Raw genomic sequence first — 24,196 nt, forward strand, 5'->3', positions numbered from 1 at the left:
TGTTTTATTTTGCTCTCCCTGCCTCCTTTTCAAACCAACAGAATCAGACCCAGCTTGAATTCAGACGGGTATGATTGATTTAAAGCATTTACAGAAACGTTTGATGCTAAGGCTGTTTTCAGTCCCAAGGCTTAGTTTGCAACTTGGTTTCAATTTTTAATTTTATCTTGTTGTAATGTTGTGCTTATGGTCTGGTTACGTTTTTACACACACACAAAAAAAATTAAAATATCTGGTTTGTTGCCATAAACACAGCTGGACATACCCCAAGGTCTCCTTAAAAAAATTCCAGTGGTGTCATACGCACAAATGTTGGCCATGTCGTATGTACCCTGCCTTCCCCTCCGCCTCCGGATGTGAAAGTCAGGTAATAAACAATGTGAACTTGATATGACACATTTTGTAGAAAAGTAGAAATAAGGTGCGTAGCACGACAAATACAAATGTGATAGTATCATTGTTTTGCAGAAACCTTAACTGATAACACGTTTTCCTGGCAACTTGGCTATTGTTACTAAAACCAAATCTAGATTTTAAAAAATGCCACCAGCCGCCAGACGTACATGCATGTACACCCTCAACATCCTCCCTTCAACATAAACAGAAACAAAGACCCGAGTGTCTCAGAAGGGATGAGGAACTCACTTTAAACTATCACTCACACTGCAAACACACACACACATGCATACACCCACAAGGTTTTTGGTAAGTGATGTCAGAGGTCACCCAGGGAGGTGAGCTAGAGTGGAGTGTTTTGGGGTGAGTGTGTGTCAGAGAGGTGGGAGGGACAGTGATGTGCTGTATAAATACAGCAGACTGTGATGAACACTGAGCGTGAAGAGAAGTGTACAGACACTTAAGGACACTGGGAGCAACACTTTAACAGACTTTGATAGGAAGAAGATCTGCGATGGCCAGCTACAAGGGTAAGTGATCTATCTATCTATCTATCTATCTATCTATCTATCTATCTATGGATCTATCTATCTATCTATCTATCTGTCTATCTGTCTGTCTGTCTGTCCGTCTGTCTATATGTGTATTATCTACATCTCTTGTCTCCCTTTCTTTCTGTATCCCATATTACAGTCTATATGGGAGATTATGATCTGTGTAAAAAATATGCTGATGTACGACTCGACACTTGGGTGTGATATGACCCATCCTGATTCCAGCAACAAGCACAAGCTGCAAGCAACCAGCTAAAACAGGGATCAGGCAGGCCAGAGGAGGCTACATTAGAACACAAAGGAGTTGAATCATTCCTTTTTTTTCTTTTCAAAAACATTTAGATTCACTACCTTAGCATATTTATTAAATGTAATTTTAAGTTTTCACTTTCATGCACATCATTTTGTAGGGAGTTAGATGAGAAGGTGCCTCATGTCCAGTGTTGTAAAAAGTACCCAAAAGTCATACTTAAAATACTTTAAAAAAGTAAAGATATCGTGTTAAAATGATATTCAGCATTTTTCTGATGTCCATAATCAGTGTTGTTGTTTTTGTTTTTTTATCTGAATGCCGCTAAAATAATCAAAAAAGATGCTACTTTGGCTCAAGTTAAATATAGTGGCTGAAAATGGACAAAATTACTACAAATAGTAAAGTACAAGTACCTCAAAATTGTCCTTACATTCCATCAATGTTCATGTCTGAATGGTAAATATAAAGTTACAGTAAGGAAGCAGTTAGCTTAGCTTAGCATAATGACCAGAAACAAAGGGAAACACCAACCGTCCAACAGTAACAAAATCTGACTAATGACTACAGCAACTCTGAAGCTCTCTTAACACTAAGCTAAGCTAAGCTAACTGTCTCCTAGCTTTATATTTACTGTGCAAAGAAGTTCTTGATCTTCTCATCTAACTCAAGGCAAGAAAGCAAATAAGAGCATTTCCCAAGATCTTAAACCCTTCCTTCAAAGAGCGCTATGTATTGAAGACAACAACTTACTCAAGTTCATCTTGTGACTTGTGATCACAATACAACTCTGTCCAAATGTTATGACGCAGGTGAAACTCCATCATCATTGACGATAGATTTCTTGCAGACTGATTGTTGAACGTTGTCTCTGCTGATCCTGACAGGTTTGATTGTTGATGTGAATGGGAGAAGTCATGAAAACAACTTGGCTCACCGCACCAGGGAGATTGATCGGGAGCGCCTGATCGTCCGCAGAGGTCAACCCTTCTCCATCACTTTGCAGTGCTCTGACTCTCTGCCGCCCAAACACCACCTGGAGCTGGTCCTGCACCTCGGTGAGTACAGACTGACTTGGAATATATGTGCAGCGTCAAGTATTTAGCCCGATAGTGCTCTGATGCAATTTTGCTATGCTAATGCAATGTTAATGTTTTCACCATTGTGTACCATTACACACTGCTCAATTTTGTCTATGTGCTCATTCACAAAATGACTAAAGTCTGTTGGTCCTGGAAAGTCCTGTAGTGCCTCCCAGAGGTGAGGAGGGCAAACAGTCTATGGCCAGTGGACACTGCCTGCACTGGTCACCCTCAATGGCAGGGAGTGTAAAATGGGTGATATATTTAGCAGTTTTTACCACCCTCTGCAGTGCTTTCTGTTCCGACACTAGCTATTTTTTACAAGGTTTACAAGCTAATAAGGCTGCAACCAACACTTCTACACAGGGAATATGTAGCCTATATGTTCTCGCTCGCAAGTACAATACATGGCCAACAAGCTGTCTTGGTTGTGTGCTATATTCAGAGTTAAACTGTGGATATGCTACATCGTTGCCTTCGTTCATCATATTGAAGGAACATCTCTCCCAGTACAATGGTGTGGCTCACTGATGTCTTTTCATTTGTTTTTTGGACAACACTGAAGATCTATGGCACACAGGAATAAGATATAGAAGTAGAATAGATAGAAAAAAAACTTTATTGTCTACCTTTTGTGTGCAAAAGGCAAAACTTTGTCTTTGCTTGCATGAACGTATCACATTCAAAACATTACACATTAAAACACACAGAAACACACATACTGATTAAGAGATATTATTGCAACAAGGACAAGCAATTTTCTATTTTCTATTGTTTTGATTTCATGTTCAAGTTTGATTGCTTGGTAGTTACTTGCCACTTGTTAAAAGGATCCGTTGGGATTTGCTGACAGAAATAATATACTGTCACCGGCCTTCTTTAATGATTTAATGATGAAAAACAACAACAGATTTTGCAAGACAACCATCTACCTGGCTAAGACTCTCAAGGGTGTAGACAGATATACTGAGCCCCATAAAAATAACATTGTTTCTCCGTTCGCAAGCTGGTAAAAAATCTTTTCACAGCGGCACTTACCTTTTCTTTATTCTAAGACATCATAGTGATTTCAACTATATTTTGTGATGCTGACTCGATGTATTGATATTCAAACCTTTTTATGTTTCTTCAGGTAAGAGAGACGAGGTGGTGATCAAGGTTCAGAAGGAACATGGGGCCAGAGACAAGTGGTGGTTTAACCAGCAGGGAGCGCAGGATGAAATACTGCTGACTCTGCACAGCCCAGCGGACACTGTCATTGGCCACTACCGTCTGGCTGTGTTGGTGATGTCACCAGATGGTCACATCGTAGAGAGGGCAGACAAAATTAGCTTTCACATGCTCTTCAACCCGTGGTGCAGAGGTAAAACAAAAAGCCAGCTGGATACACTCCATGCTTCTGCTTCCTGTGAATGTGTCACTCAGTGTTCTGTGTGTTTGTCTCTGTGTGTGTGTGTGTGTGTGTACCAGATGATATGGTTTACCTCCCTGATGAGAGTAAGCTCCAGGAGTATGTCATGAATGAAGATGGAGTGATTTACATGGGGACCTGGGATTACATCAGAAATATACCCTGGAATTATGGACAGGTAACTCTCTCACACACATACACACACAAACACACACACAAATTGTGTGAACCTGTTGAGTATGTCGGTGTCTGTCAGGCCAGTAGGTGGCCTGTGTGAATAGTCACAGCAGTGTGACGGTGGAGACTCGAGGGCTTCAGCTGATTGTCGGACGGAGGAAACTTGTGGACGTGAGGTGTCAGAATGTAACCAACCACACAAACAAGGGCTTGTTCCTTCACAGCTCGCTGAGAGAGCAGAGGGGAAGACAAACAGAGATATGGCAGCAGATAGACACACACACATCCACACTGCCTCTCCAACCTTTTGTCTTCCTTGTTCCTGTCTCATGTGTCCTCTCCCTGTGTGTCTCTCCCTCAGTTTGAGGACTATGTGATGGACATCTGTTTTGAAGTCTTGGACAACTCCCCGGCTGCCTTGAAAAACTCAGAGATGGACATTGAGCACAGATCAGACCCTGTCTATGTCGGCAGGACAATCACTGCAATGGTGACGAGCTCTTCTACGCTCTGCTATTTTTCTCATTCAAATGTCACAAACAAATTATGCCAACATACAATCCTGCACATACACATGTCATGCAATGATTCACAGCTGGGAAGATGCGTCCTTGACTTGTCTTCTCCATCTTCTAGGTGAACTCTAACGGTGACAGGGGTGTGTTGACTGGTCGCTGGCAGGAGCCGTACACTGATGGGGTCGCACCGTATCGATGGACCGGCAGCGTGCCGATCCTCCAACAGTGGAGCAAGGCCGGGGCGAGGCCGGTCAAATATGGCCAGTGCTGGGTGTTTGCTGCCGTCGCCTGCACAGGTTAGTATAATAGTATAGTATAATAGTTCATAGGATAAGGAAAAACTGTACAAGGCATGTTTTTAAAGGAATAGCTCAACATTTTGGGACCTTATGGTGGGCCAACTTCGGGCCACAGGGTTGGGTGGCCCTGCTCTTAAACCTTAGGATCAGCAGACTAAAGCCAAAGCCACATTTTAAAAAGGAAAGGAAGGAAGAAAGGAACGGAAACACAGGGATGATTGTGTCAGTCTGATGAGTGTTATCTACACAGTGCTGCGCTGCCTGGGAATCCCAACACGCACCATCACCAACTTCGCTTCAGCCCACGATGTCGATGGCAACCTCTCAATAGACATCCTGGTGAATGAGAGACTGGAGAGCTTGGACACTAGACAGAGAAGTGACAGTAGCTGGTATGAACACACACAAAGACACACACACACACACACAGATTAAGAATGAGATTAAGTAGAAGACATTACACCACCTAATGTAATGAGATATATCTTCCTCTCCCCATGATTATAGGAACTTCCACTGTTGGGTTGAATCCTGGATGAGCAGAGAGGATCTCCCTGAAGGAAATGATGGCTGGCAGGTTTTGGATCCCACCCCTCAAGAACTGAGTGATGGTACATTCTTAATTTTTAAATCTCTTTAGCCACCTCTCTCAAGACAAGACTCACTCCATCCATTGATTGTCATCTTTCATTACTATAAGCTGTTCTGAGGACAGCCATTGGAATCATATTATCGTGACATATTAGATTCAAAGCTTGGTGTTTCCTATCAGCCTGATATTTAAACTGAATTCAAACATCAGCTTCTTATTTCTGTGTCACCGCTTTAATGATATTTTAAAGAAGATGACAATACATTTTTGCTCTCCAGGTGAGTTTTGCTGTGGTCCGTGTCCAGTGGCGGCCATCAAGGAGGGAAATCTGGGCGTGAAGTACGACGCCCCCTTTGTATTCGCTGAGGTGAACGCTGACACCATCTACTGGATGGTCCAAAAAGATGGCCAACGACGGAAGGTGAACAACCTATTTTTTTAAAGGACTTTCATGTTTGCTGAAGTGAAACAGCAGTGGTGACAATGACAATTGCTGTTATTGTCACAGATCACAGAGGACCATGCTAGTGTGGGGAAGAACATCAGCACAAAAAGCGTTTACGGCAACAGCAGAGAAGATGTCACTCTGCACTACAAATATCCTGAAGGTAAGTTCAAGGAGTAGAAAGAATATGAAAGATTAATTCACAAGAAATCATACGGCTGTATAATATCTGCTCATGGTCATCTGTTCGGACTCGTGCTGAGGGTAAGTTGTCATGGAACTACTTCTTCTCCACAGGCTCCGAGAAGGAGCGGGAAGTGTACAAGAAGGCGGGACGCCGGGTCACAGAGCCATCCAACGAGATCGCAGAACAAGGAAAACTTCAGCTGTCAATCAAGCATGCGCAGCCTGTATTTGGGACAGACTTTGATGTGATTGTTGAGGTATGTATTCACACAGAGTGTAGACTGCTGTTGCGTGGGTGTAGATTGATTTTTTTATTTTGTATTTTGCTTGGTTTGAATATATTCAGTGAATTGAGGTATGAATGATGAATCCATTCTGTCCACAGGTGAAGAATGAAGGAGGCAGAGACACTCATGCTCAGCTGACCATGCTGGCCATGGCAGTAACTTACAACTCTCTCCATCGGGGGGAGTGCCAGAGAAAAACAATCAGTGTGACTGTGCCCGCTCACAAAGGTTAGTGACTCAAATAGCAGCAGGACTTATCTATTATGATGTACCATTTTTCCTGTTTAATACTGTGTGTGTGTGTGTGTGTGTGTGTGTGTGTGTGTGTGTGTGTGTGTGTGTGTGTGTTCAGCCCACAAGGAGGTTATGCGTCTGCACTACGACGACTATGTCAGGTGTGTCTCTGAGCATCATCTGATCAGGGTGAAAGCACTCTTAGACGCTCCAGGGGAGAACGAGCCCATCATGACCGTGGCCAACATCCCCCTGAGCACGCCTGAACTCCTCGTACAGGTGAGTGCTCACTGAGCAGAGTCACATACTTCGATAGTGGGACAGCTTTGGTTCATTTGGGCTGTCTAAGGCAGGTGACTGATTGGAAAGGAAACTATGAACAGGTTGATGCCAGTTAAAATGAGGTGTTACTGGAGCTCAATAGGAGACTAGCACACAACTGCTGCCAAGAATTTGACTGCAGCAGAAACATCCCAAACATCATTCTTGGAGATTGTTGCCCCAGAATTTAAAGGACCTGTGTGTAGGATTTAGGAGAATCAGCAGAAATTGTGTTTTCAATAGTGTATATTCACCTCCAACTTAGAAAAGCTGTCTTTGTCAAGACTAGAGAAACCAAACACCGGCTTTATATAAGGCCTTTCGCATTTTTTAAGCAGTTTTAAGCAGCCACCACAGGGGATGGTGACGCAAGGGGTTGCAATCTGCAATCACACCACTAGATGCCACATCCTTCACACTGAATCATTAAGAAACTCACAGACTCAACAGTCAAAGAAAAATTAAACCTGCAATTAAAAATCACCACAGTGTCCTGTTTTGATATAAATGATCCGAATTTTGTTTTCTAAAATACGGAAGCCTTGCATTCATACATTTTATTTCCTCTGTTTTCCCGTGATAACGAGTTAATTTCATTTGTTTTCTCGAGATCTCGAGTTATTATCTCGAAATAACAACTGCTGTTTTCCCAGGATAACGGGATAATTTTCTCGAGATCCTGAGAAAACAAAACTTTGTTTTCCCGAGATAACGGGATAATTTTCTCGAGATCTTTTCTCAAGGACTTTTTAGTCCTAAGAACTTATTTTCAAGACGCTAAATGTTTCCTTTAGCCTCTTGTTGTGCGGGCTTCCACCACGGTCCAAAGACTGGTGAAGATAAGGCGAATTAGTCCGCTGACATATGAAAAGGGATGGCTGTTTTTATACCACATGACTATAAAACAGAGATGACACCATAAAATGAGCAGTTGAAGCAAAGCAGATTCAAAACCCTCAAAATGCTGGACTTTATTGCAGAGATTGACTGTGAAATGACGATGATGCAGATTTTTAAGAATGGTGGCTGAATTAAAATGCTCAACCAATCAGAGAATATCAGCACTGCAAGCCGCACCCCCCAAATCTGCCTACTTTGGGAAAGTTCTTCCCCCAAGCAGGGACTTTTTGTTTTGGGTCTCGAGCTGTCCTTTACTGTGATTAGTACCCTTATATAGTCCAGTCATACAAAGAGTTGTCTCCTCTTTCTCCAGGTGCCTGGGAAGGCTGTTATATGGGAACCACTGACAGCCTACGTCTCCTTCACCAATCCTCTGCCAGTTCCTCTGAAGGATGGCGTTTTCACTTTGGAGGGTGCTGGCCTGCTGTCCGCCACTCAGATCCATGTTAAGTAAGTAATGAGTCAGTTAGAAGCCCTGAAGCTTGATGGATCAGAGGTCGGTTTATGGTGGGACTTCAACAACACAATGTAATAAAACTCTGTCTCTCTCTCCTTCTCTTCAGTGGTGCTGTAGCTCCAGGTGGGAAAGTGTCTGCCAAGCTCTCTTTCTCCCCCATGCGCACCGGAGTGAGGAAGCTCCTGGTGGACTTTGACTCTGACAGACTGAAGGACGTGAAGGGAGTTGCCACCATGGTTGTACACAAGAAATACAGATCTCTAATTACTGGACTTCACACAGACTAAAATAGACATATCTTATATTATGTGATTTTGTGACATTTCCTAGATGTGAGGTGGAGGTGGATGTATGAGGTAGATGATATCAACCGCTCAGTGTTATAACAGTTTATAATGCAAATAAGTTCCACTTAAATGATACTGTAGCTATGTCCACGGAGAAAATTCTTGACACAGTATTAGTTTGATTACCTTAAAGCCTTAAAGCCACTGTATGTCAGATGTGAACTTGTTTGTCTTTGCATTAAAACCTGACACATGTTGCTCACATAGAAATGCACAGAAGCACAACAGGTGACGGCCTCTAGATGGAAAATATGTGTGTTTTGTTTCTCTGTTTTATTGCCAAATTCAAGATGCTTCCTTCTGTCTTCATTCCAAATGACTGCTGGTTTTTATACCCTGATTATTAAATGAAAGCCACCCAGGCCCTGGTTCATGAGGTGCACGTTTAAAAACATTATACTTTATGCTGTACCTGCTGATGTATGTTTCGTGACTTTGTGACCTTTTTGCACTGTTTTGGATCCCATTTAAGTCCAAATGTGATTGGAGGAAACTATTTTTTCATTCTATTTAATCCTTATATTTATGCATTTATATGATAATTCTGTATTTGAGCTAATATGAAACATATGTATGGTATGCTTTCAATAAAAATATTTTTTTCACAAGTATTTATTTGATCTGACATGTTATTAACACTGATGTCTGTGCTAGGCTGTTGGTTGGCTATCAGCAACATTATTTCATATTGTACAGAGCAAAGTATCCTACTGAGGCATTCATACTTTCGGTTAAACAAAAGAAAATGAAAATGAGCTGTCAACAAACATAAGATTTCTTGAGTATGCTGGTCCTCAGTGGACTTCCACGATGGTTGAAAGGACATTTATTGCCTTTGCAGAGACTGAAAGCGACATACAGAGCTATGCTGACTTTATAGTGGGAAATGAAGACCTCAATGTCTTCATCACATATTGTCAGACCCCATGATTTATTACAGTTTTGTAATAAAGATGAAGATGTGCACAGCTGAATTGGAAAAGTCAAATATCTGAAAGCTGAAAACAATTTCCTGAATAACTGGAAAATAATTGGAAAAAAATCTGAAGCAACTTTGATCTGAATCACTTGTGTGGAGACCTGATGAGTGAACTCCATCACACATTGAGCTCAGCAGTGATTCAGTGGCTGGGCTCCCAAACTACGACAGAGAAAACATGAGAGAGAAACAAAAATAAGAAAGGATTGATTTCTATTCACGTTCGCTTCCCACTGGTCACTGTGTGTATGTGTCTGTTACACCACCTCCTGCTTGAGTGTCTGCCATCTCTCTGTCTTCCACTCTGCCCTCTCAGCGAGCTGTGAAGGGACAAGCCCTTGTTTGTGTGGTTTAGTTACATTCTGACACCTCCCGTCCACAAGTTTCCTCCATCCAACATACAGATTTCCTGATGCAGCCGAAGCCCTCGAGTCTCCGTTGTCACACTGCTGTGACAATTCGCACAGGCCACTTACTGGCCTGACAGACACTGACATACTCAACCCATTCACATACTGCGTGTGTGTGGATGTGTCTGTTTGTTTTTGACACAGGCTACTTTCGTGGACAAATTTCAGATTTGTCCAATTGGGGGATTGGGGTCCGAAGTTATGTTAAAGGTTAGGGTATATCTGCGTGCTTTCTGGTTTGGTTTTTGCTGTTTTGATTTGTGGTTTACACTTTGTAGTTTGTCATGTTGTTTGTCAGGCTTTTTGTACTTAAATAGTCGTTTCAGGTCAGACATGACAGTCATTTATTCAAACAAAATCCACAAAAGACAGCTACATCAGTGACAAACTCCAATTTAAGGACATTATTTTACACATTCATTTGTTTAGGGTCTCCATCATAAACACTCATCTCTCTGCCCTTACTACACACACACACACACACGCAAACACACACACACACACAGACACACACACACACACACACACACACACACACACACACACACACACACACACAGACACACAGACACAAACAACATTGATAATCCTTTCTACAGATTGTCTGGCAGTATGGTTAGCTGGTATATGGGTCAATCATCTGAGGCTGTATTAATAAATAAAACGTCTATACAAAAAATTATAATTATTACATCATAGCTGAGTCTTAAACACATTTACAGTACAAATTAAACAGTAAGCATTATTATATTGTATTCACATGTCATAATGGTATACATTAATAGGAAAATGAAAATGTGATTCTTCTAAAAAAACAAAACAAATATATTTACATTGTTGTACAAAACAAACATACAAGAAAACATAATCATGAAACATGTCAACTATAGCTGTAAAATATGTAAAGCAATGGTTTCACACATATTGAAGGATAAATAATTAAGATAGTGATGAGCGATAAATTGATCGATGATGTATACAGTATGTATTAGCATGTAAAATGCAGTATTGAGGTAATAAGAGGCTAGATGATGTTTGAGCTTGCTATGCTTAAAGTTATGATGGTCAAAGACAGACTGAAAATCTATATAAAGTAATCTCAGATGACCTGCCAACATTTATTTGTAACACAAAGTCTGTACTGTTTTTCAAACATCAGCAATGCAAGATCACACCAACACAAGACAATGGTAAATGACAAAACTTATAAGGCAAATTGTGGTTTTAAGTTTTACAAAAGAATCTGCACAGAGTTAGCAGACAACAACAGCAAAAACATGTTTGTATGTTTTAGAAAGACAAGAAGTTCAGTTTTGTAGAAATGACTATGTGCCATCCCACGCAGAATTCAATCATCATCACAGCTACACTGAATTCAGTCATGTGAACTCAGTGTAGATGATGTAAAAATGAATTCTGAAGAGGTAACCAGGTGAGGGATGGCTTGCTCCTACATAAGATTATCTAATATTGAGAATAATAAAGATGGGTGGAGGCTGAGAGAACACTGCAAAGCAATGGGAGAACATAATGAACAGAATGAGTCTGTACTTGTACTTACGACTCCATATTGAGAAAAAACAGGGACAGAGAGGGACGCCCACAAGGTGTAAAGGTTCTAATGCAAAACACAGCTCATCCTACAGCAGCTAATGCACCATCGACGACATTTGACACCAAAGTGACAAAATACACCGGGTTTTTATATTACGACTGCACAGCATAATGTAGACGTCATGGGTCAGATTGTAATACAGTACTAACTTGATATTTTTGCATTGAAGCCATTCCACACACTTTTTGTAAATGTTCAATTACAGCACCTCCTCTCTCTTTCACTCCACCATTCTGTCAATTTACAGCAGATATACTCGTCATTTTTTTCCTCCTTCCCTTGTCCTTTAAAGACTTATCACAACGTCTTCTCCTTCCTATTCCCACCTTTGCTTCCATCCACCTCACTGGCACCCTCCTCGCTTCGGTTTATGGCGAGAATCTCGTCTTCGTCGCCATGGCACTGCGAAGGAGAGTGAGGCCTCACTGAGTTGTTGTTGTTGTTGCGGCAATGGGAAGCAGAGCGAAACGTCGCAGAGCTGGCAGACATGGGTGACGGCGTGTCTGCGTCTCTGTCAGGTCCGGAGCTGGAGGTGGGAGATGGAGGAGGCAGGGAGGAGGAGATGGAGGGCTGGAAGAGAAGAGAAGAGAAGAGAAGAGAAGAGAAGAGAAGAGAAGAGAAGAGAAGAGAAGAGAAGAGAAGATATTAACCGTTTTTTTGTCACTGCCACATGTGCACCTGTTTCTTCTTTAGTTTGCTCAGGTTTTCACTCTGTTTACCTGTAACGAGATACTGGACTTGTTGGTCTTCTCTTTGACTTTAGCCAGAGCTCCTTTAAGTCCAGACGATCTCTCTGTCATCTCCAGGGCTGCTCTCAGCAGTCTCGGGGTCTCCGCCCTAACAGGGGCTGGCGGGACCTGAGGGGGATTTTTAGCCTCTTCTTTGGGTTCAGGTTTCTTTCCCTTAGCAAGCATCTTTCTGTGGTGGAGACAGTAACTTCTATCAGCCTCAAGCAAGAATGACAGGCAGACAAAGCAGCAAAGCTATTGTATAAGTTAATTTTTCATCCGTATTTTTACTGTCCCACAGCAGAGAAATAGTTTGGAAAGTCGTACATCACTTATACAGTGCAGATACAGAGCAGAGAGTACAGTGACGGTCAGAGTGTTGTTATGGTTCCAATATAATGATTTTTGATGTGTAGTGCCAGTGATGTCCAACCTGGCCTTCTTGCGGAGCAGTTTCTTGGACTCGGGATAGTGGACCAGGATCTCATTCAGGTCTTTCTTGTCCAGGATGAAGAGATTGGCAAAGCCATGCGCAATCACATTTGCTGTGCGCCTGTTAACCCCGCCTACTGCAAGCAAACTGCCAATCAGAGAGATCAGTCAGTCAGGATGCTTAATGCAAAATTACAATAAGACATGGTAAACTTGCAGCTCCTTTAATTGTCGCTAATTTTTCTTTTTTTTTAAACTTTTCTTTTTTTTGGCTTTATAACTGAAAGAAGTATAACCTATGACAGAAATACTTTACATTGTTACAGAGACTCTTTACCTGATCTCTCCAAAGACTGATCCTGCTCTGAGAGTGACAAACACCGTCTTTCCATCAGGTCCTCCAACCACCTGCACCTCCCCTGCCTTTATGATGTACATCTCCCGACCCACCTCGCCCTGAGAAAGACAGAAGAGGCAGGTAACGAGAGGGAGCAGGGTGGGAAAAACTGAAAGCACGCACAGTTGTCTTTTACGAATAAGATACAGGCAAGTTTGCATATGGTATATACCTTTTTGCAGACATAATCCCCGGGCAGGTAAACAACAGAGCGTAGGCTTTTCAGCATGTCAAAGATCATCTGTCTGTCACAACCCTGTCAAGAGGGAGGACAAAAAAATACTAGAAAGCAGTGTTTCTAAAACTGTTGATCTCTTATTGATCTCTATATGGTTTTAATTCAGATCAGATACTCATTGAACAGTGTCAGACTTCCTGCACTGTATGTTTAAGAATACTGTATCAGTCTCTATCATGTAAACTGTGCTATTATTTTCATGTGTTTTAAGGAATCCCTACCTGAAAGAGAGGGACTTTGCTGACAATGGAGTAGTTGACATCTATAGCAATGTCCAGACGCATTTTATCTGGCAACTGAGTCAGCAGCTCCTGCTCATCTGGAAGTCAAACAATATGAGGTACAGTGTGAGTAGAAGGTCAGATGTGTAATACATATGGTATTAACATGCACACGTCACAGAATGCTCTCCTTACCCAGCATGCCTTGTGATTGCCAGGTGTAGTTGTACCAGGTTTTGACACGGTTCTGGACGTCTTTGGGGATTCGATAGGAGGACATGTATTTAATCGTGTTGTCCATACATGTGCGGTAGTAAGTCTGACCAGCTGTGGCTGCACCGACCACGTCACGCATCTGAGAGACAGTAAAACATTACGTTTGTTAATCCAAACACCATCTTTACACAAAGAGATGTGGAAAGCATGAATGTCAGAATTACATTTATATACATACCTGTCCAATCATGATAGAGAAGGCAAAGACTCCAACAAAGTAGTTGATAAGTTGGAAGACAATCTCAAACAGGGTGGTGGGGTCCGGCAGACCACCAATGGTGATGAGGGTCTTCACCGCAAAGTAGTAACAGCGAATGTAACTAAGCAGAGACAAAGTAAGGAGGCATGAGAAAAAAGCAGACCAAGGAAACTGCTCTAAAGTTTAGTGTGACGGAAGGAGTAGAAAATAATAATAAATACAAAAATAAATTACAAAAACATTATTTTAACTGCTGTGTACAAGTCAGCCACCTTTAAACTCGGTCCTTTTTTTTGAAAACTAAAAAAAATAGCGTTTGTGTGTTTATCACACCAACCTGTTGCCCTCGCCATTGTACACCCATTTTGTTGATCCTAGTCCATTGAAGGCAGAGCCCCAGTAGTACAAACAGGCGTTGCAGTGGAGACAGTAAAGAAGATAGGTGGTCGTACGTATCACCCTGAGAGACAGAGTGACACATTTGCATACATTTTTGTCATAGTGTAGCGTCTCAAAGAAGGAAGACAAAGTGAGAAGAAGGACAAAAGGAGACAGAAGAGAGAATTCTATGCAGCACAGGAAGATGCCATCAAGTTGTAGCTGACCTGTAGATGTAGGCTTTGGTTAAGATGGCCTCGAGACGGTCGTTGAACTCAAAGAAGGAGTTGATCTGCGGAGGCATTGAAAGAGAACAAATAAAATCATTCTAATATCTCAATAATTGACATCTGAATTTTCTAAATTGATACATGGAGCTTTGGAAATTAAGTTATCTTGTACAAGCATCATGCTTTGTGATGCTGTATTCGATATTGTCAGTGTAACTTTGTTTGTGGCTCATTAAATTTGACACACATTCTTGCTAAAAAAAAAAGTGGAAGGATTAATAGTGTGTTGGTTGCCAGAATGCTGATACTGTAACAAGCTGTAATGGATTAAGTAGTTAACCTCACCTTCAGTAGTCTGGGTAAGCGAAGCAGAGGGTTGACGCCAGTTTTAAAATAGAAGAGCTCCAGGGGAACAAGGCTGGCTACATCAAACTGAAAACCAGAAAGGGACCACCTCAATGACAAAATTGCTTAGATGATTGACTCAATGATTAAGATTTGATGCCCAGGAAAGAAGAATATACTTAATCATCTCTAGCTACTTACTCTGAAGCGTTTGGTTTTCATGTAGTTCTTTCTCATTTCTTTTTTGTCACACTGTAATAAAAACAAAACAACTGTAGCTATGACACATGAGCCTGGCAAGTAGATCTTAACATACAGTATACTAATGTAATAAATGTCATTTCAGCTGATAATAATTACAGTATAAAACAGTGTTTCCTGTGATTTCAGCAGCCTACATCCCATGACAAAAGAATTTCTGTGATTCCTACCACAAGATAGAGCTCAATCACACTAATGGCTTCCAGTGTCCCACTCACCACTATGTCCCCTCCGCGGATAAACTGCAGCCGCGGCTGGAAGATGCTGATGTCCAGGATGTAAATGAGGTCGCACAGGTAGTCGATCAGCAGCCAGTAGTAAATATTGTCTGGAGTCTGGTAGGGAAAGGCCCAGCGCACTGGGATGAACCACACGTTCCAGTTCCATGCCAGAGAGACCAATAACATCCACAGCACGTACATCAAGTCTGGGGAAAGACACAAAGGTGAGAGGGTGAAGGGAGATGAAGAAATGAAGTGAGCTGAGTAGAAAGTAAGACGGGACTGAAATCAATTAGTATTTACAGATCAAGTGATGACAGCTAAGCACAAACTACCATTATATGCTGTTAGCTAGAGAATGGATTAATGGATTAAGCAGGATCTAATCTGTATTATTGAGCAAAATTTGCATCATTTGGAACACAGTTTTGTGCTAAAGGAGAAAGAATGCATGCCAGAAAATGGACTTGCTCACAAAATCCTCATGAATGTGAAGTGAAGGGAAGAGAAAAGGGTAATGACACATAATCAGGAGACAGGTAACTGTATTGTGACAGGTTAGTACAGTAGATTCACCATTACCTAAACCTCCCAATTCCACATCGCATTCTTATCACATATAAACACAATAAGTCAAATTTATTTCTTCAGTGTTAAGTATCCCTGCAGGAGAGTATTAAACAGCTCATTAAAAGAGTTTCTCATGCAGCCAAAATCTGTTTTAATTTTCAAAATGTGGTCAGAACTATGGCTGAAAAATTAAGAGCCTTCAGATAAGACTCATGCTGATTGCCATTAATTGCTGAGAAGTTTAAGTAAAGCAGATTCTACTGTTCAGTATGGGAATATTGTTGGAGGCAGTGGGTGTACTCGGCTGGGTTCTCACTGGTGAAGGGGTCGATGCTGGCAGGGAAGCGGTAGTGCATACAGGCTCGTATCCATCGGGGAGTTTTCACCTTGCTGTGGCGTCCAGACTGCTCCTCCTCTGCCCCACTTTCCATTCCTCCTCCTCCTCCTCCTCCTCCTCCTCCACCTCCTCCTGCTCCTCCTGATGGACCTGCTTGTGCTTCTCCCTCGTCCACTGGCTGAGCTGCAGGAGCGGGCTGAGGAGCTGAAGCCTGAGGAGGAGCTGAAGGGCAGCGAGAGGAGAAGCAGCAGAAGGTCAGAAGAACACATTTTGAAAACACACCAGCCCAAATTTACTAAAGGTTAAGAAAATGTGCTATAAAGGGTACAATGGTGTTAGCCTTGGCAGGTTAGTCCTATAGCTGAATAATGCAGTTAGTCCTTGTAGTAGGTGGGTGGTGGTGTGTAGTGGTCTTTTGAAGAACTTTTCTGTGCCACAAATGAATTCATTTGCAGACATTTCTTGATGATATCAACAAAATCTCTTGGCTCAATGTATTAAAACAGCACAGTTCTTGTGAAATTAGAATATAGGTTTTTATCCCAAAAAGTCACTAACAATAAATGTGCTGAGGGTCTTGATGTACTAATGTAGAGGAAGTGCCAAACACTTTCTACACTGCATCTAACCTTGTGCTGAACGCATCAATGATTTTTTATGGATCACTTCAATACATTTTCAGGAGCTTGTAAACTTCAGCGTGCAGACAACCATACTTCCCTTTTTAAACAGTATGGTGCTGATTTGTTCTGCATCCATACCCAATTTGGATGTGCACACTGTGGAAAACTAAATGCGTATGTGTGAATGAGGGACGCTGGTGGTACATCTATAGGGACGAAGGTAGGATAGTTGGGAGGCTGAACCCTAGAGAGAAGCTACTACTACTACCTCTCACCTCTCAGTGGGCAGTTTCATGTTTCATGTGTCATCTAGCTTTTTGTGTGTAGATGGCACACAGGGTGTGGGTATGACTTTAATGAGTAGACCATGAGTTAGACCAGTAGACATTTTCTTGACTGGACAAGGCTGATTCTTAATCTGAAAATAAAAAATATACTAAAACACACAGCTACTACAATCTACAAAGACTATCGTTCATTTATTTCTGACAGGTTTCAGGCTGATGTACCAGCTCAGTGTCTGTTTGTGTGTGTATGTGTAGAGACTCACAAGGAATAACGCTGTCTTCATCTGAGCTGTCAGGGTCAATGAGTTTCTCCTTAGCCTTCTCGGTTCTCTCTTTAAACATCCGGACCAGCTCCTGAAGACGCTCGTTGACCACTGTACTGGTCTGACTAGCTGAAGACGCTGGACGCTCTTTAAGTCTTTGAAAAAATGCCAGTGTATTATTACATGCCAACAGCTAAATAACAGTACTCAAACTTTCTTTCACTTCATTTGGTGTGTGTTTGTTTGTGTGTGTGTACAGTGCTCACATGTCATCGGTGCTGTGCAGGCTGGACTGGCTGGGCCAGGCTCTGACAGGGATGTTTGCTTCATCATCATCATCCTCACTTTGGGAGTGCAGCCTTCTACTGTTAAAGTTAAGTAGACACAGCAACGTCAATGGTTCAAATTTCAGACGGTGCACACAGTTCTTCTAAAATCCACTGTGATGTGGCTTAACTGTACATCTTGTACGTCAGTTTTTAGTTATTCCTTAAAAATGACAAATGTTTTAATGTATTTATGATTGTGATTAATGAGCACTGAAAATTATGTTTTAATGAGTGAATGAGCAAAGACTGGTGAATTCAAATGGGTTAATGAATGGTGAAGGATATTATGAATGAAAGGAAATATTGACTCGTCAGCACGATGTGTGGATACGGAGATAGATGTATATTAGATGAGTCAATACAGTATTAATAAAGGTCAGATATCTTACATCTTTGTCCAGATAGTCCTACGGTTCCTTCCACTACTGTTGTGGATGGTGAGAGCAGGGTTTAAAGTGTGTGTTGGTGTGTGTTTATGTGAGAGGGACAGGGAGAGACAGGGTTTACGTGTGTGCCAGGAAAAGCAAGATATTAATCCAAGAAACTGATAACAAGTGAAGATAGGCGAGAAGTGCAAGATTGCGATGCATCTGTTTATTGACTTTTGCCACGTTATGACAATATCCATACAGCAGCCAAAAGCAATAAAAAAGCCATGCAAAAGTGAACAGTTCGTTCAAAACAGAACACCACAACACAGAAGAAGAATCACTCAACAACTATTCATACAACAAACTGTCTGTGTTCTGCATAAGCACTATGTGCTGGTTTGCTTGTGTGGGTCATTTTGGCAGCAAATTGGATGGAAATTAACATTTTTCTAAGCAGCACAGTCTTTGCAGGACACTGAAATACAGACAGACCAACATATTGCTTCTACTAACTGTGATGTACAGCAGACAGCAGAGGGCAGCAGATCCATTTCAAACAGCACAAAACAGAGGTTTGTGAAGAGTTTCACTCCAAAATGATACATTTAATGATCCACTAAAAACCATTAAACAAAACTCTGTCAATGTAATTTATTGCATATTATTAAGAAAAGTTTTGAAATTTATAATCAATATATATTGTGTTTTGCTAGCTGTCAACGTTAAATTTGATCTCATTTTGGAAGAAACCACTCCACCAACAACTTGCACCTTGACCTAACCCACATACTGCATCGTAATATTACTTTCTCTCTTGTGAAATGCTTTACCATGGGTGCATATAAGCTGTGCATATGTACCGTTTCACCAGAGAGAAAGAATAATCATTGTTGACAGAAAATTTAAAGCACAACCCAAACGATCCATGCAGCTTCCTTACTCTTTATCTCCTTTACTGTAGATGAAAAGCATGAGTGGAGAGAAACAGACATAAAAAAAATTTAATGGACACCCAGTTAAACTGGAGTTTTTACTTATTTTAATAATTAATTAATACCACTACTTATTCAATGGCAGAATACATAAACTAATCGTGCTAGTATTTCTCACCTTTGACGACCTCCTGAAGGGGTCACAGGGACAGTTAGGGTTGTAAGTTTGGGGTCCTGTGGGGTTAGGATTTGGGGAACATTGCTCTGTCCCTCCCCTCCACCTCCTCTCCCTCCTTTCTCATGATCTGAGTCGACATCCTCTACATTGACGGCCGGACGAAGGCTTAGGCTTGAGCTGTCTGGAGACGTAAAAAGGCACAAAATATCTGTTGATTAATGAAGAACATCACAGATGATGTGGATGTGTTGGGACAAATGGAGCTGCAGTACAACACACAGCAAGGGGCAAAGCAGGTCACAGATAAGTTAAGCAGGGCAGGACATTGAGAGGGGGAAGAAGATTTGGCGGCATGTGCATCGGGCTAATGCAGGAGGATGCACAAGTAAACCAGGCCATGTATATGAGTGCCCTGAAAGCTGAGAGGACTGGCCTTCTCATCTGGCAAGCTGGTCAGTCTGGCTAAACTGGTGCACTGACATACTTACATACATTAGAGTATCTTCCAGTAACTTTTATCTTTTAAAAAACTTCCTTAATCATGTTTTTCCTTGACAAATTATCAGAATAGTTTGAGAATGTGTATTTACTGCTTTTTCTTACTCGGTAAACGAATGAGCTGTCTGTATCTGAACTTATATCTGAGCTTATATGAGAAATTACAGAAGAGACAACACATACACAGAAATCTACGGTCACAACACTGAACTGCTACTGTTTTTTCCTGACAGTGTGCTCAGGATCCTGAACATACTGTCAGATGTTTGGCAATGACATCTGAACTCAGTTGATTATTTACTGCTTGAAAATGTCTTTATCTATGATTATTTGTTTGCAATCAGCTGCTCTTTTATTTTAGTTTATCCTGATGCCACACATTATGAGACAACTGTCTAATCAATTTGACTGAGTTCAGGTTTCTGCAATGAATTTCACAATCTCCACCGCTGCAAATTCACCTGCCCGTCTTATTGCTGGAATGTCTGAGTCGTCTTCAATGAAGAACGCCGGGTTAGAGAGACCTGACAGCTGGCGGGAAAGTGAGTTGAGCTGCTTTGAAGGGGGGCTGACAATAGGCGGCAGGCGTGGATAGGATGGCACATTTGGCAGTTCGAGGGCGCTGCCGTTGGGGGAGGATGGAGACGGGGAGCGGGACCGGAGCTGAGGATGGTGAGCAGGAGGGAGAGGGGAGTGTCGGATGAGCCGATTGAGCTCTAAATCTTGCTGATTCTTGTCTTTCTGCTGTTTTTGCTGTTGTTGTTGTTGTTTCTTAGGCATCTTGAGGCATAAGGCTGTTGAGGCGGTTCTGGACGTTAAGGAAGTACTGCTGCGTCCGGCTGGGAAACTGGGAGAGCTTCTGTGGGATGTTTGAAAAGCTCTGGGAAAGACTGGACAGACTGGGGCCAACTGATCCGTCAGAGCTTTTGGGCAGCAACTCAGTCAGAGTTTGGGCGATATTTCGTGGGACCTGCGTGAGTCTGATCTGGGAGAGCTCTTGGCGCAATTCAGGTGGTAGGGAGGGTAGGTACTTGGTAACGTCAGAGAGCTGGGTGGGTAGCTTAGGCATGGAGGGTATTTTGGGAGTGGAGATGCCGTTTTCTTTGAAGAATGCGTTGATGTTGCCGAAGCACTCTGAGGTGTGCGGAATGCGCATCAGGCAGCTCTTTAATGCATCACAGCTGACTGGAGCTATAGAGGAGACAGATGTATAGGCAGATTCACAGTCAGGCAGAATATAAGCAAGGTGGGAGATGGCTTCAGTAGATAGTCAAACAGCAGTGTGATCAGTCTGAATGGTGATTGAACTTCTTGATCAAGGACTTCAGCCACCAGGAAACATAGTAGGAGACATTTCAGTGCAAATCATGTCAATATATAATTTAAATATGTACTGCTTAGTATTTCTGGTGCCAACTAATGAGGGTAGTTGACTGGCACCTGGTTGACTAATCATTCACACCCCTCGATGACAGACAGTGACTCTAATAGACATAAATTATTAGATTTAAATCAAACATAGTTGCAGTTGTCTGCATGTCAATGTAACTGGCACATAGAATCTGTAATGAAATATTTACCTGTGGAAAAAAAACAAACATAACAAATGGAATATTACATACTTCCACAGTCGTCCCCAGTGGCTTCCTCCTCCTACAAAAAACACAAATAATATGTATCAGTGGCCAGGGGTTGGTGAGGATAGGATATGGCATACTATGTAGATTGGGTTAGAAATTAGTCATTAATTGATTAGTTGTCAGCTATTAAATTAATCACCCACTAATATGATAATGGATTAATTGGTTTAAGTAATTTTTTTTAATTACTCAGATCAAAATTCTCTGATTCAAGCTTAATAAATGGGAATATTTCCTAGTTTCTGTACTTCCCTATGACAGTAAACTAAACATCATTGAGTTTGGGACAGAACAACATTTAAATACATCATCTTGGGATCTTGGAAACACTGATCAACATTTTTGACAGACCTAACAACTAATCAATTAATCAAGAAAATAATCCACAGATAATTAGTTGCAGCCCTATGTGAAACTTTCATCACAGTGTATGTTCAACCCATGGACATTACTTTTTCAGATGTTTTGTCAGCGTTGGGGCTTTGACCGTCTTTCTCAGATTTCTGTGGCTGCTGGGTTATAGGCTCTGCTTCTGGACTGGCTTCCTTGGTCTCCGGCTCTGGCTCTGGCTCTGGCTCTGGCTCTGGCTCAGGTTCTGATTCAGGCTCTGGCTCCGCTGGCTTAACTGGTTCAGGACTTGGAGGTGGAGAGGGCGAGGTCTGCTGTGGCTCTGCTTCCTCCTTTGCATCTAGATTTTTTTTAAATTATACGTTTCATGAAATTTAAACATTAGCATACCCAAAAGTCATAAACATATATTTGCCTGATATGGATGATACAGATGTTACAGAAATATATGACAATGGATAAGATTGAGTGGTTTAAAAAACTAGAAATATTACAAAGAGTTTGCTCTTGGGCTATACTGTAGCATGTTATGCCATCTACTTTTGGTACCTTTTCCAGCTACAATCTCTTTCTAGGGGATGGTACTGTCAATTCAAAAGAAATGAAAAACTGCAACATGTGTGCATTGGTGTTGTCTTGATCTCTACCTGGTTCCTCAACAATAGATTCCTCAGTCACGACCTTCACTTCCTCCTCAGCAAGACTCTGTTCCTCTCTGCAGGACAGAACAGGTCACAAAACAATTCATGTATCCGACTGAGTAGCGGTGTGTGGGTCTCCACATAAGGCACACTGTTTGGTTGGCTCAATATTACTTGGTCCATATTAAAAGAATACAACAGTTAGGATAGACATGCTGGTATTTTTAGAGAAAATTACCCTAATACAGGGCTTACATTGTACCCTTCAAGGATTTTGGAATGTAAAGTCAATATTTACAAATACAGACATTTTCTTAGGCATTTAGACAGGACTAATGAGTGTCTATGTGTGCGTGGGCTTATCAGATGTAGTTTGCACCCTCTGGAAATTGTGATTTGACTGTATTTGTTCAGGCTAGAAACACATTAATGCTGTTTTGAGAGTAAAGATGGTAACAGGATATGGCTAACTTTTAAAAGTGTATTTAAACTGCCAGCTAAAAACTATGATACAGGTGATAATGTAAAGTTGGGCTGCAAGGCCTGTGGTGGCTGCACATTAAATAATATGAGAATTATTTACATTTAATTTTAAGGTAGAATTTCCTTGGTTTTTAGCGCTGTGTATCTGCGATATGGTAATGCAGCACACAGGTTTATGTCCCTGTGTGGATACACAGATATGATGTCAATGACACTGTATTATATAGACTGCACGAGAAACGTTATAGAATGAAAATTAGGACTATTTTTTGATAAAAAAATTCCTCTCTCGCATATTATTAACTGAATGAAAACAAAACACAGGTTAAATTACTCTAGACATATTTCACTTCATACTGGAAATTGTGGAAGCATGAACTTTACTCAGTGTTGGCTAACGAGCTTAGCAGTGTTTTCTCTCTGCTTTTAGCATAAAACTACTCTTTCGGACGGTGACCACCTGTAGCTGACAAGCTTATGTAACACTCTGTTTACACCAGAATAGTAATTAAGATAGGGTTAAATAAAAGACAAAAACCTCATCCATTCATGACATGTATTAGTCTGTTACCTAACCATGATGTGTACACAACATACTCACTTTCTCTGCGTGCGTTAACCGTTAACAGCCCCGACAGAAAATGTCCACGAGCGTCGAGACACGACAACTAACACGAACTCGGGCTGTGAGGTCGTTTAAAAGCCAAATTATGACAATATGTTAATTGTAGAAAAACAGCTGGGAAAATATTCCATTACATCTCCGTCCATCATTTTCCCTGCGAAACAGCAGCAGGTGCTCACTGTTTAGGGAAACGGTTAAGGAGGAGGGGGAGGGGGGAGGCTGTTTCCAAGGCAAGCTGTGGTTGCTATGGCACAGCAGTGATGCTGAGGCAGCGCGCGGCGAAGATCACATAACGAGACCCCGCGGGATTTGGGACCTGACAACCCGGACCAGCACGAGACCGTCTCCTCAGTGATGGCAAGTAACTATGGACATTTTCCTGAGTAGCCTACTGTCCTGTAAGTTAAGTTACTTTTACTTTACTTCTGCTTTCCAGTCTACTGTAATAGTTATACTCCATCACATTTCAGGTAAATAGCCTAAAAAATACTGTACTTTTTACTCCTTTGGATTAATCTGATGAAGTTACTTTGCATATTCGGATTTAACCTTTGATGAAAAGAGTTCATCAAAGGTGACACATTATTAAAGATTAAACTACCACACTCCAATACAGCTCCAATACAACAATAATATGATTCTGTGTGTATGTATGGGTGTGTATGTAAATATATTTATATATAAT

At 41.5% G+C, this 24,196-nt stretch overlaps 2 protein-coding genes and 1 long non-coding RNA gene across 5 annotated transcripts; 1 reads left to right on the top strand and 2 right to left on the bottom strand.

The window, feature by feature from the left end:
- The first annotated feature begins 841 nt into the window (after nt 1–841).
- On the top strand, nt 842–9,061 carry LOC311263688 (protein-glutamine gamma-glutamyltransferase 2). The gene is made up of 15 exons (XM_084363950.1): nt 842–926; nt 2,088–2,258; nt 3,415–3,645; nt 3,753–3,871; nt 4,232–4,360; nt 4,507–4,684; nt 4,938–5,079; nt 5,195–5,298; nt 5,558–5,700; nt 5,788–5,887; nt 6,022–6,167; nt 6,296–6,425; nt 6,550–6,710; nt 7,966–8,102; nt 8,216–9,061. The coding sequence occupies exons 1-15, from the start codon at nt 911–913 to the stop codon at nt 8,394–8,396; spliced, it is 2,088 nt and encodes a 695-aa protein (XP_084220076.1). The 5' UTR covers nt 842–910; the 3' UTR covers nt 8,397–9,061.
- A 1,111-nt stretch (nt 9,062–10,172) lies between these two features.
- LOC311264377 (cyclic nucleotide-gated channel beta-1) lies at nt 10,173–20,638 on the bottom strand. Of its 3 annotated transcripts, XM_084365209.1 has the most exons (20): nt 20,236–20,638; nt 19,277–19,457; nt 19,107–19,121; nt 18,185–18,220; nt 17,733–17,831; nt 17,467–17,621; nt 16,273–16,515; nt 15,384–15,592; nt 15,106–15,156; nt 14,905–14,991; nt 14,557–14,621; nt 14,289–14,411; nt 13,931–14,072; nt 13,672–13,831; nt 13,477–13,574; nt 13,190–13,273; nt 12,958–13,076; nt 12,622–12,768; nt 12,180–12,378; nt 10,173–12,030 (listed from the first exon to the last, which is right to left on the bottom strand). In XM_084365209.1, exons 1-20 carry the CDS (start codon nt 20,552–20,554, stop codon nt 11,758–11,760), a joined length of 2,805 nt encoding a protein of 934 aa, XP_084221335.1. In that variant the 5' UTR covers nt 20,555–20,638; the 3' UTR covers nt 10,173–11,757. The 3 variants fall into 3 exon arrangements, with proteins under 3 accessions (XP_084221335.1, XP_084221336.1, XP_084221337.1); XM_084365210.1 differs by lacking the exon at nt 18,185–18,220; XM_084365211.1 differs by lacking the exons at nt 18,185–18,220; nt 19,107–19,121.
- Nucleotides 20,639–22,080: 1,442 nt separating this feature from the next.
- On the bottom strand, nt 22,081–23,723 carry LOC311264378. The gene is made up of 3 exons (XR_014623457.1): nt 23,488–23,723; nt 22,410–22,477; nt 22,081–22,102 (listed from the first exon to the last, which is right to left on the bottom strand). It is a non-coding gene; the product is annotated as an uncharacterized lncRNA (long non-coding RNA).
- Between the last annotated feature and the right edge of the window lie 473 nt (nt 23,724–24,196).

This window comes from Pagrus pagrus (assembly GCF_965226575.1).
Source record: "Pagrus pagrus genome assembly, chromosome: 10".
Lineage (NCBI taxonomy): Eukaryota > Metazoa > Chordata > Actinopteri > Spariformes > Sparidae > Pagrus > Pagrus pagrus.